General features: G+C 37.2%; 1 protein-coding gene across 1 annotated transcript; it reads right to left on the bottom strand.

Annotated features, from left to right (window-relative positions):
* Positions 1–371: 371 nt before the first annotated feature.
* On the bottom strand, positions 372–1,828 carry LOC120935393 (trace amine-associated receptor 4-like). The gene has a single exon (XM_040347500.1). It carries the CDS (start codon positions 1,663–1,665, stop codon positions 616–618), a length of 1,050 nt encoding a protein of 349 aa, XP_040203434.1. The 5' UTR covers positions 1,666–1,828; the 3' UTR covers positions 372–615.
* Positions 1,829–13,886: the final 12,058 nt, after the last annotated feature.

Raw genomic sequence — 13,886 nt, 5'->3', positions numbered from 1 at the left:
AATTGTCTCCTGATAATATTCAACATGTTTGTATGCTCATAATTCTGTAATTCTTATAACACATTATAGGGCTCTACTTCAGAAACTCACAATATCTTTAAAGAGCTCAATACATTTCAGACATATTTTAATGATATTAAAAACCGTAATGTGGAAATAAGACATGTTTTACAGCATAAATAAAAAATCCACTAAAACATTATTTTAGACATACAAATTGGAAAACATTACAGGCAGCATACATTGGGTATACACAGTGGATACATATATATATATATATATATATATATATATATATATATATATATATATATATATATATATATATATATATATATATACACACACACACATATACACAGTATCTCCCCTCACATTTTTGTAAATATGTTATTATATATTTTCATGTGACAACATGATGTCGGTTGGATTGGCCAGAAGGGCTGTCGTATGCAGCAGATTAGAAATACTGTCAGGCAGGCAAGCATTATGGGCCCCACAGTTTCTAATGGCAGGCCTATAAAATGCTACATGCATCTTTCATGTTCCTGTGCTAGAAATCCCCTTAAATAAGAACAATAAGGTGTATCTGGTATTGTAACAAATGTGAATGGTTTACAGCCTAGCTAGCACATTCATGGAAGAAGAATTTGCATGTAGTATTTTACATGAAAGTATGATCTTAAACGATTTTTGAAACCATGGATAAAAAAGACCATAAATAATAGGATTGATTGCAGAATTGAAATAGCCAAGCCATAATACAATATTATAAACATTAACCGATACTGAGAAGTTAAGGTAAGGATCAACTATAGTTGTAATAAAAAAAGGCATCCAGCACAATATGAACACCCCCATCACAAGGCTTAGTGTCTTTGCCGCTTTACTTTCTATATTTATTAAGATTTTATTCTTAGTACTTGTTTTTTCACGTGTAGAATTAAAATGGTTATTAATCACCTTTGTTTGTTTTGTTGCAACAGAGAAAATATGTATGTAAATTACAATCATGAGGCAGCCTGGGAAAAAGAAAGACAGCAATGAGGTGATTATACTCCATAGTTTATTAAACACAAGGGAGCACGAATCACAGCAAGCTGGACTTTCCTGTATACCTTCCATGTGAACATTGGAAAAAACAAGGCCAAATGAATGCACACATGGAATGATCCAGCTAATCAGTAAACACACTCCAATTACAGATATTGTTATTTTCCTGTAGTAATGAAGGGGGTGACATATTGCAAAGTATCGGTCAACAGAAATGAAGAAGAGGTGGAATATGGAGGCAGTACACAATGCCATGTCAATACAGCTGTGTAGCTTGCAAAAAAGTTCCCCAAAATACCAGCATGAAGTTAAAGATCTCACCAAGCTATACGGCATTACCACTAGTCCGAGGAGAAAGTCTGTCACTGCCAAGGATAATATGAGGAAGTTGGTTGGACTGTGAAGCTGTTTGAAGTGAGTTACTGAAACAATCACTAAAATATTCCCTGCCACTGTAAGGGCTACTGTTCCAAACATGATAATATTCATGGCAAGGTCAATAGGAAGAGGCCTGTTAGATATGGGACAAGAGAGGTTTAGCCCATCAAAACATACATTTGCATTTTGCTTGGCCTGGAGTTCAAACATATTATGATTTTCTTGCCATAGCATCCGGATCAAATCACCCTAGAAGAAAACAAACGTTGGTTTTATGTATCTTAAATACATTGTGTGAGCAGTCACTGTTGTGTCTTTTTTTTAAGCTAATTTCTTAAAGCCCATACGTGCTTTTAGTGATAATATAATTTAACATAATTACTGAATTCCAAGCTTAGGGGGTAGATTCATAAATTGGCAACAATGTAAACCTATATTTACTTCAAACATACAAGGTAAATAGAAAGTAAAACCGATTTTTCCCCTAAAGGAGAACTTTCTGAATGGGGATGGTTGACTGTGTATGTAGAAAAGGTCAAATCAATTGGGGACGAGCCCATACCACTGTTTAAAATGGGGGTTTATGCCAGATTTTGTAGGAAGTGAGCACACTAATGGCATAGGTGTGTGCTTGCTTCATATGAGAGCCAGAGTTAGAGCTCAGGGCCCCATAATGCAGAAGAGGTCAGTGTGTGAAGGGAGCCATGAGAGGTGCATATTTGCTTCATGGTGTTCAGGTCAGGACAGACCAAGGCCCAAGCCTGAGAGAGAGTCCATGAGGGACACAGCAGCTAGGGAGCTGCAAGGAAGATGCAGAGCTGAGGTCCAGTGTCTGTGCACAAACACTGGGACGTGTTTAATGGTCAGGAGGACCATGCGGTACTACTCGGAGCAATAAAGCTGCCACAAGAAAGCCAGGAAGCAGAATTAATGTCTGTTGCATTGGTGGTAAGAACCCCCTACGTGGGAAGACATACCCATGTGAAATTTTGATGTTCTTTTAAATAAAAGTGGGCAGGAAAGCCCTGAAAATTATTTCTGTTGTGGGGTAAACTCTCTGTTTTGGCAATACCACTGAGCTACAAAACCACAACTTGTCACACCTCTGCATACAGCAAGGCTTTATCATGGTAAGAGCTGTGAAAATGTGGGATAAATTCCCTCAGAAACTAGTTCTAACCAGCTCAGCTAATTGTTTAAATATAGGGTGAATGCATTCCTAAATACACAGAATACATAGTAGTAACACCAGTGATTGTTGATTCAGGCTATATCCAATTGACTTAGGGCAGTGGTCTACAAACTGTGGCCCGAAGGCCAGATGTGGCCTTTTGCCTGCTTCTCTCTAGCCCTTGGGGCACTAGTCCCCCCCACCGACACTATTCCTTCCACTGACACCAAAAACAATAATTCCTGACACTAATACCAACAATAGGGTGCAAATCCTACAAATTACTCCAACTATGGGGCACTATTCCTCCCACTGACATCAATGGCAGGGCACTATTCTTCCCACTGACACCATTGAGGGGCACTTTTCATTCACCCTGATATGGGGGCAATATTCCTTCCACTAATACCAATGATGGGACACTATTATTCTCACTGACACCAATGATGGGGCACTCTTTTTCCCCTGATAGCAACAATAGGGCAATATTCCTCCCAATAACACCAATGATGGAGCATTGTTTACTCCCATTGATGCCAGGACATATTCTTCTTTCTCTGACCATACACAGATAGGGCCCCTTAAAGTCTGAAGGACAGAAATCTGACCCTTTGTTTAGAAAGTTTGCTGATTGCTGGAGAAATTAGGACCAAGGTTTTATTCTCTTTCCTTGGACCAACTTTCGGTATAGGGTACTGTAGATGGAGGTTTTAATTTAATTTACTTATTGTTATTTTTTGGGTTGAACTTGATGGACAATCTTGTCTTTTTTTAAACCTATGTAAGAATCAGCCAGGTTAGACTTCTGACTTTAGTTTGACATTCCTTATATGCAGACTGGTTCTGTGTCAGTGACTCACTATAAATCGAATCATAGCAGCCAGCTAGTATTTTCAGACGGTCAATAATAACATCACCCATATTTTTACTTTTCTCTTCTACTTTAACCTGGCATTTGAAGAGAAGCAGAGATTATAACAACACTAGGTTGCTATAAACTGTACATGGTGGTAAAACACAGTTAAATTCTAATCACATTTCATGCCATGCAAATCAGCAAATCAGTTTGGGTTAGCAAGTGATTTGAGTCAATTGGTAACTTAGTTATTCAGTAAGTGGGAACATTGTATAAGTCAGGGCAGTGATATAACTGTACTTTCTTGTTTCCTATACCTCACCAAACGTATGCAGGATGCCCAAGAGGGTCTAAGTAACCCACCGGGTTAACCATTCATTTTTATGAAATACATTCTATATTAAATAACATAAAATATATAATACAGTATTATCATTTAGAATATTCAAATTATATTAATTTACTAACATTTTTAAGGATCTTAGGAAGAAGTGATCATTTGAAAATAATCATTAAAGAATTTTTTTTATGTAATAGTCAAGCTGATCTTTGTTGTAAAATTCATGGAATACTATACTATTTTCACAATTAATTAGTTCCACCTTATTCGATCAGAAACCATTTAAATGTTTGGTATTTTATAATCTCTTTAGGAGTAGGAATTTTTTTTTTTAGAGTCGAGAAGGCATTCAATTTTGTCTTGACTTAGAAAAAAATGTTAACCACAAAAGGTCAACAAAACTGTAGATAAAGTTTAAAAAAATGTTGTGGTTGATTTAATAAAGAAATAACGACTGTTCACGTAGCAAACTACAGTAAATGCTAACTTAGGAAAGAAAATGTTTACTCTGTCTTGCCTTAGAAAATATTTGTTTTAATCGTAAAAGGTCAACAAAACTGTAGATAAAGTTTAAAAAAATGTTGTGGTTGATTTAATAAAGAAATAATGACTGTTCACTTAGCAAATTACAGTAAATGTTAACTTGGGAAAGTATATGTTTACTTTGAAAAGCTACTGAATAAGATATACTGTAGCTGTGCTCATTTTAATCATCCAATTGCAAGCACAAATTCTGTTTTATATTTAATTTCCTGGAATATGATTTGGTATTTAAAGTGAACACAGCAGCATTTAGCTAAGTAAACATTCACCTTGCTAAAAGAGCAGTGTCAATTACTTAAGTAACTCAAACCCTATATCTTAAATAGATGCATAGTTACAATTGTATTCTTTAAATACCTTACATTTCCTCTGTCATTTTTCTGCAAATTATCACAATAATATCTATGTATATGAAATATTCTTGGAATAACATTTATTACTTTTGTAGGCAGGATTTTAAATGTGATTGGTTATTTGTATATTCTGTGTGCATTACTATAGCTATCATATGTAAAATAAAGATGAAAATACCTGAGATTAAACTTTGACATTGCTTCACTCATAGAAAGGTATTGCTTGTCATCTTGTTTTCTGTATGTTGTAGTGAGCAATGCCTTATAAAGGCTTTCTTTTCCCAAAAGACCATACAACAGTGTACAATATTTTACAGAAGACACCAGGGATTAATTTTCTTTAGACTTATTAGAAGCATATGTTTTCAAACTGAACAATTAAGTGATGTTATCCGGCACCTGCCACAAACAATATTTTTGCATTTAAAGAGATAGTAGGAAATATCTGCTGCCTTTTCTGCCTTTTAATCTTTCTATTGATCCTGTTGCATCTACCCCCACCAGTCATATATTTGAAATAGCATATTTAAAAGCTCAGAAACTTCAAATATACTGTGCCTTGCTCATCTTTTTCTATTTCAAGACAGTTTAACTCTGAAACCTATTTATTTTAGTAAGGACAAAACCTAGTGCTCAAAGGAACCCCTTAGGATTTTTGAGATCAGACCAGGCGAGTATGTTAAAATAATTTAAATTGAAAATGCAGTATTGAAGCAGTAAAAAATGTAAAATCAATTTCAGTACAAAGGTACAAAAATTGCTGTAGTTGCCCTCTAGTAGCAAGGGCTAATGCACATAACTGTAGGAGATGACGCCTGACATGTTTAAGACTCTTAGGTCCTTCTTCATAGGCTCAATGTCATCTAAAGCATACGTGTTCTATAATATAAACATATTAAGCATTAGTACAATAGTACAATCTCATTATTGATAAGCCTTTTCTTGGGATTGAATTTCCATACATGTAAAAACATGGCATAGGAGATTATACTCACATGCATGGGCCGATGGTTACTGGATACAGAGGGAGGACTGACAAAGGTGGAATTAGCCTGCACTAGTAACTACTTTGCGGTAGGGTCAGATAGACTGAGGCTAATATGACATAACACCAGCATGTGAGGGCGAGGACCGGGAAACCACAATATGACTGCAGGAACTCCCACTGAATGGAGTATGTAATCACTCTAAACAGCATATGATCGGCCAGCCAGTACAAGATAACTTGAACTGGTAACTTATTGTCTAGCAAAAGACAAAGAGATAAAGATATAGTGGTATATTATCCATATAATCCACCTCATCACTATGATCACTATTCCCAGAGGCCTTTTTTAGACAGAGAAAGGAGGGATCACTCACCGAGGAGATACCCTCAGGAAGAAAATCGATCACCCAGAAGATACCCCCAAGCCGATTGTCGGTCACCCATGAGGAAACCCAGAGAACCCCAAGGATCCCCCAGAAGAATTCAGGACGAAAGAACAACAAGAACTCCCGAAGAAAACAGGGATGCCGAGCGGGAAAGAGATACCAAAAGAAAACGAGTGGAAAAGGGGAGGGTATCTTCAACATAAGTGGTAAGACCCTTACTCCAGAGGAGATAGCGGTCTTAGATAGTGGCTTAAAACATCCACCTGTAAAGAATTTAAACAAATTTTATTTGTATATTGGCATACAAAAATACATTAGAAAAATCAACATTAAAAAATACATGTTGGGAAACCCCTTTAAAACTGGACACTCTACATCTATAGAGAACAATGCAGTACAACATAGCTCTCTATGAAACAATTTGGTATATAACCCACAGGTCAGTGACAACCAATACATTGACGTTTTTAAGAAATTAGTGCTCAGAGATCTTGACAATATGAAATTGAAGAAAATACAACTAGAGGATGCATATACAAAGCTGTTAGGGAATCCTATTTCCAAATATAAAACAGAATTGGAAAAACTGATTCACCTTGGAAAAAAAAAGAATATTTTGAACAAAAAGGAATCAGTGTTTCTAATCCCAGAGTCATGTAGAATTCCGGTCATCTACACTGTCTCAAAGCTCCATAAGGACAAAGACAACCCCCCGGGGAGACCCATTGTGAATGGGATTGATTCCCTCACTTCAAGGATGGGACAGTATTTAGATTTCTTTTTGCAGCCAGCAATACAGCAAACCAAATCCTATCTGAAAGACACAAAACATGTCTTACAACTACTAGAGGAGGTCCCAGTCTCAGAAGGCAAAAAATTCCTAGCGACAGCGGATGTATCATCGCTTTACACTATTGTCCAACATTATCAAGCATGCAGTGCCACAAAATGGCTATTGAGGAACTACACAATGCTGGTATGTAAACAACGGAAATTTCTAATCAAGTGTTTAGAGTTTTGTCTTAAAGTGGAGGTTCACCCGGAAATGTTAATTTATCAAATTAATCAAATTGGACCGCCCAGTCCCGAAGACCATACCCGGAAGCGGCGGAGAAGATCGCTCTCTAAAACGGTAAGTACTGCTTTGTTTTTAAAAAAACTACCCGATTCCCCTTGACAAAATGAGCATGAATCTAATGTTAAATTTTTTTAAATAAAACTATTTTTGGTATAACCAAACCTACTACAACCAAAGCACAGGTATAGCCATGGGAGCCAATGCGTTTATGGCGCAATGGGAGGAGAGTGTAATATACTCCAATACTCCAACTGAACTTACCTTCTATAAACGTTACATAGATGACGTGCTTATAGTATGGAATGGCACCAGAGATACACTTGAAGAATTCCTCATCCAGCTCAACATGAATGATTTGAACATTAAATTGATTCATAATATTAGTGACAAACAAGTTAGCTTCTTAGATTTGGAAATTATGGTATCAAAAGACAAACTAACGACCAAAACCCACTTCAAAAATATTTACACCAATAGCTATCTTTCTTTAAACAGTTGTCACTACAAGCCATGGCTATATAACATCCCTAAGGGACAAATAGTACGCATAAAAAGAAACTGCACAAAAGAGATTGATTTTCTCGCGCAAGCGGAATTCATAGGTAGGAGATTTAGAACGAAAGGATACTCTGAGGAATTTATTATCCAACAACAAATCCAGAGGGTTGCAGGATTAAACAGAAATTATATGTTACAAGGAAAGAAAATACAACATCGTCAATCTGAAGCACCAGCACTAATATTGGACTATAATATACAACATAAAGATGTAGAGAAGCTCATTAAAAACACTGGCATATTTTGAAAGGTGATAAACATCTCAAAAATATCCTGCCAGATAGACCTAACATCATTTAAAAAGGGCACCGACTATTAGGGATCTACTAGTTAGAAATGTAATTGAACCACCCCCGCGTAGCGGTTACACCTTTTTTCAGTGCAAGGTTTTTTTTCCATGTAAATACTGTTATGCCTGTATGCATACAAAAACCCCGCAAGTGAAAAAAACTGAATTTACAGCTACCAAAACTGGAACCTGCTATTCAATTATAAATTTCATCAGTTGTCATACTGAAGGAGTTGTCTATGTTTTACAGTGTACATGTAATTTACAATATGTGGGAAAAACCAAAAGACCACTGATGGTTCGGATCAAAGAACATGTTAAAAACATTGAGAAGGGCTTTCCTAAAGATAATGTCAGTAGACATTTTGCTGAGGTTCACAACAAAGACCCCAAACATTTGTCATTTTGGGGCATTGACAAATACAATAAGCCATGGAGGGGGGGACATCTGGTTAGATCAATTAGCCAAAAGGAATCCCAATGGATACACTCTCTCCACACCCTTGTGCCAGATGGCTTAAATGTGGAGTTCGATTTGAATTGCTTTTTGAGCAATTTTTAAGGCTATTCTATTCTATTTTCATTCTAGTCACATTTAGACTGTATCCTTTACTCCAATGATTTGTATTATATATTTGCTTAATATGTAGCTGGATGCATTTCTTTGCACTGTGAGGATTGTGGAGATACTGTTGATCAGTCTTTCTTTTCTCTCCCCCTCCCCTATATTGCCTACACATAATTTCTGGCTCGCAGCACAATGTTATACACACAATTCTAATATTGGCGTATAACATATATATATTTCTAGTTCTATACAACCATTGGAGAAGTTATGTCACCATCCCATTTTTATATATATTTTTATATATATATTTTATATTTTATAAAAACTATTTTTTATATTTTCTATACTATACATTTTATAAATCTTTTAATATTTTTAACAATTTAATTGTTTAATAACACTCATAGTCCTTTGCTGTGGTTAATACATCCCAATATGTAAGATATCATCACTCATCATGTGTGCACCTATTTGGTCATTATATAACTTAGCAGTACTCCCACAGCTGGCTTACATATTTATTTGCCATTCTAATTAGGCATAGTGAAACTAACACAGTTGTGTGTTTCAACAGCCGTGAGCTGTATTATTTATGGAGCTATTCCAACCAGCAAAATGGCCGCTGCTGTATTGGGAGACAGGTATTTTCCAAAATGGCCGCAGAATCACTTCTGCCCGTAGCAGATATAAGGAATTACTGTCTATCCAATCACAATCCTCAGATGAAGTCATGTGACGTGACGCAACGCGTAAGGAGCATGTGATCGGAAGTGACGTGGAGCCAGTCCGTCCGTCCAGAGACAAACACTATACCCGCGTTTGGATGCTGCATTTGATGTAAGCATATATATTTTTAATAAAGTCGCCTGTTTTAAACTTTATTACACTATGGGAGCTTTCCTTTTGCTCTTTCCCTCTGGATAATCATCAACCCTACGGTGAGCCACCATCTTTGTGAAGCCCAACACCGCCACCAGGAACACCAGGATAACCCAGACACAAGATTTTCTCCAGTCCAGCAAGATATGCCTACAGCGTGATATGCCTAGTACCCACAGTTTGGAGGTAAGCGCTCTGTGAGCCCACTGTACAAGAAGATCTACAGTTATCTCTCCACTTTGAAGCACCCATTTGGCAGCATATTGGACTTTATACATTGTGTATTATACACCGGTTTGCACTTGGCACAGTGTTACTTTGACTGAGCACATTCGGCAGTTGATTTTTAGCACCTGTTTGACATCACCATTCACTTAGTGTCCTATTTTGCTATTTTTGCACATATATCATTGGTACATTGTTAGAGTCATTTAAGGTGTGTTTTTACATTTATATTCACACATTCAGCACTTTTCACGGTAGTGTGTTAGGGATTGCGCTCATCACTTTCTTCTTTATATATTCACCAGGGTAACCTTTTGATCATATATTATACCCTTTACAATCAATAACCGCCCCTCCTCATCTGTGATTATCTTTATTTCTTTCCATGCTAGCTGGCTTGATATCATAATTGCTACTCCTTTTGCATTTGAGGTCTGCGATGCACTATGATACACAGTGGGATATCTATAGTTTCCCAACTTTGGATTATTTTTTTTTAAATGTGTCTCTTGGAGAAAAAAAATATGCGATCCAAGTCTCCTGCATTCCATATATAGCTTGCTACGTTTTTCTGGTAGGTTCAAACCTTTCACAATATACAATGTCAAAATAATTTTAGTCATCTTAGTATACCGGTCTTTTTACAAAAGACAAGAGAAGGTGAAGACAAGAGAAAAAGAGAGAGAGAAAAAAAAAGAGGTGCAGGGGTGGGGGTAGACTTCCCCCTCTTTTTTCTCCCTTTCCCCTCTCCTTCCCCTTCCGTGGTTCGGCTTCTACCTGTGATCACGGAAGGTATCAAAAAATATATCCGTACATATACGGGAGATCCCTCCACTCGTGGGTCTACCCGGTCCTGCACGCAAAAAAAAAAAAATAGAAAAAATTGAAATAAATAAAAATCAGGAAATACGCCTCAGACTTCCCTCCCTTTGGAGGAAAGGCGTATCAAATGGGGGAGTTGGTTATGTGCACATGGAGGTAGCGGTCCCGTTCTCCATACTCTTATTCCTCGCTCATGTCTCCTTTCCCCCTTGAAACCCCTCGAAGCACCAATTTTCCATATTGCTAATTCAAGTCCTATGCACTAATTTTACATTTAAATTTGCACATTTATAACCAGATATCATATAGCACACTTAAATGGTTCAAATATTCTCATAAAATAAAACATACAAAAAAAAAGAAAAGGAAAACCATCATAATATGTACGCTCTTCCTATAACAGCTTTTATCTACATACTTCGTACTCTAATCCAAACATAACAATATTAATATCTCATACTCCATATATTTCTTATACTATCATCCTTCTCCCCACCTCCACCCCTGCTTCTTTTGGGTTTCGGCATCATATTTTGATGAGGGCTCATTGCCTAGACCATTCTCCTTCCATAGGCTCAGGTGGGACAGCCCCCCTCCCCCCTAAGACCATCCCTCCTCCTCCCTCTATTCCCCACCACTACCCACAGCTACCCTCCCCCTCCCCCCTGCACTGCCCCTTCTGACGTAACATACTGGTGCATGCTGAGCCTGTGATGTCACAAGTGGGCGTGGCCACCAAGTGCCATTGCAAGGTGGTACCACCTCTTGCCTATATAGGAACTGTTTTTTAATATCTATTAAAGGATTTGTCAAAAACTTGTCTCTTGTTTTTATCACTTTTTGTACTCTTTTTTTGGTTAATGGGTAGGGGAACTACGGTGCCTTGAAAAAGTATTCATATGCCTTGAAATTTTCCACACTTTGTCATGTTACAACCAAAAACACAAATGTATTTTATTGGGATTTTATGTGATAGACCAACAGAAAGTGGCACATAATTGTGAAGTGGAAGGAAAATGATAAATGGTTTTAATTTTTTTTTTACAAATAAATATGTGAAAAGTGTGGCATGCATTTGTAGTCAATACTTTGTAGAACCACCTTTCGCTGCAGTGACACCTGCAAGTCTTTTTGGATATGTCTCAACCAGCTTTATACATCTAGAGAGTACATTTGTTGCCCATTCTTCTTTGCAAAATAGCTCAAGCTCTGTCAGATTGGATGGAGAGCATCTGTGAACAGCAATTTTCAAGTCTTGCCACAGATTCTCAATTGGATTTAGGTCTGGACTTTGACTGGGCCATTCTGACACATGAATATGCTTTGAACTAAACCATTCCATTGTAGCTTTGGCTGTATGTTTAAGGCTGTTGTTTCGCTGGAAGGTGAACCTCCACCCCAGTCTCAAGTCTTTTGCAGACTCTTAACAGGTTTTCTTCTAAGATTGCCCTGTATTTGGCTCCATCAATCTTCCCATTAACTCTGCCAGCTTCCCTGTTCCTGCTGAATAAAAGCATCCCCACAACCGATGCTGCCACCACCATGTTCCACGGTGGGGATGATGTGTTCAGGGTGATGTGTAGTGTTAGTTTTCCGCCACACATAGTGTTTTGCTTTTAGGCCAAAAAGTTAAATTTTGTTCTCATCAGACCAGAGCACCTTCTTCCACATGTTTGCTGTGTCCCCCACATTGCTTCTTGCAAACTGCAGACAGGGCTTCTTAAAGCTTTATTTTAAAGTGGTTATAAACCTTCCCAAGAAAAACAAAAAAACCTGCAAGACAAAGGCATAATGAGCTAGTATGCATATGAAATACTCACCTTAGATCGAAGCCCCCGTAGCGGTCCCCGTACACCGCTCCGACCAGCGACATCGCTCCCGGAGTTATTTCCGGGTATCGCAGGCTTCGGTGCTGTGATTGGCCGGAGCCGCAATGACGTCTATAAGTTTATAAATTTAGGGTAGCAGAGAGATTAGGACACCCCAGTGATGTCTGATTGAGACAAAACATGTCGGGTCTACTGTCCTGTCAATGCCATTACAACTTGACTTTACATGTTTTTGATGTTTTACTGAAATGTGAATGATTTACCTTTTTAAAAAAAATCTATTTTATCTAGGGTTTTACACTATGTTGAGTCTTCTATCCTTTCTCCTTGGAGTTATGTCCTTACAGAGTATTGATGAGAGGACTCCACACTCTGAAATGTCCTACAAGTTTACATACCATTTCATTGGCTACGGTGGCTGTCGGTATTTTCCAATATCATAAGGTCCGTTGGCGATAATTCCGGTGAAAATTCCATATTCAGGTGTTGAGACACCCAAGCCCGTTTGACCCATTTGGTATATGCTAAATAGGGTCCTAATGTTCCAGTAAGCCTCTTTACACTCTATTTGGTGGCAGAAGGTTTTCACAACTATAATGTTTTTCCACTTGGGTGATTGATTATTATTATCTGAATCATGTATATATATACTCAATTTTGAAACATGAACTGTTTCTGAGTTCTCTTATATATATATATATATATATATATATATATATATATATATATATATATATATATATATATATATATATATATATATATATATATATATGTATAATTTTTTTACTTTATGATTCATATTAATTTATATTTGTATGATATATGTTTAAGCGCTGCACTGTTAATACCCAATGAACAGAATTGCAACGGCGCAATGGAAAGTTCAGTATGTGCTGCTGGTGAGGGGGCATTAAATGGAGCCAAAGAAAAACATTTAAGAAAGGTTTCAAGAAAAAAAGTGTAATATATTGCAGCTTTCCGTGTTCAATATTTTTATTGATGTAAATATCAGGGATAACAGAAATAAAAAGGAGGGAATAAGGGGTAATCAGTTAATCATACACAAGGACATATAAATCAAATGTGTATATACCCTAAAGAGCAAATATATCAAACCATGTTAACATAGTAAGTCATTACCTAGCATAAGATACAGGAAAGAACTTATCACGCAACAAGTAGTGTCGCAAATGGAGGACGATTCACCTAACAATCAAGCAACGAATCTCATCATCTCCTCTCAAGAATAAAAAACTGAATATAGTATATAGATAATAAAATCACCATCAATTAGTCTAAACCGGGGATATGCAATTAGCGGACCTCCAGCTGTTGCAGAACTACAAATCCCATGAGGCATAGCAAGGCTCTGACAGCCACGAGCATGACACCCAGAGGCAGAGGCATGATGGGTTTTGTAGTTTTACAACATCTGGAGGTCCGCTAATTGCATATCCCTGGTCTAAACCATTGTTTACACATCTAAATCATCCCAAAACCCATAACTTAGGATCATGGAGACTGCAGATATTTAATCCATGGGGACCATATTTCGTCAAATTTTGCT

The sequence above is a fragment of the Rana temporaria genome, chromosome 4 (assembly GCF_905171775.1).
Source record: "Rana temporaria chromosome 4, aRanTem1.1, whole genome shotgun sequence".
Lineage (NCBI taxonomy): Eukaryota > Metazoa > Chordata > Amphibia > Anura > Ranidae > Rana > Rana temporaria.
Note: the sequence above shows the minus strand (reverse complement) of the source record. Positions and strands in the feature narration are given on the sequence as shown.

Bases quoted from the DNA above. Each gene is read 5' to 3' on its own strand.
- LOC120935393 (XM_040347500.1), bottom strand. From the start codon at position 1,665: ATGCTATGGCAAGAAAATCATAATATGTTTGAACTCCAGGCCAAGCAA.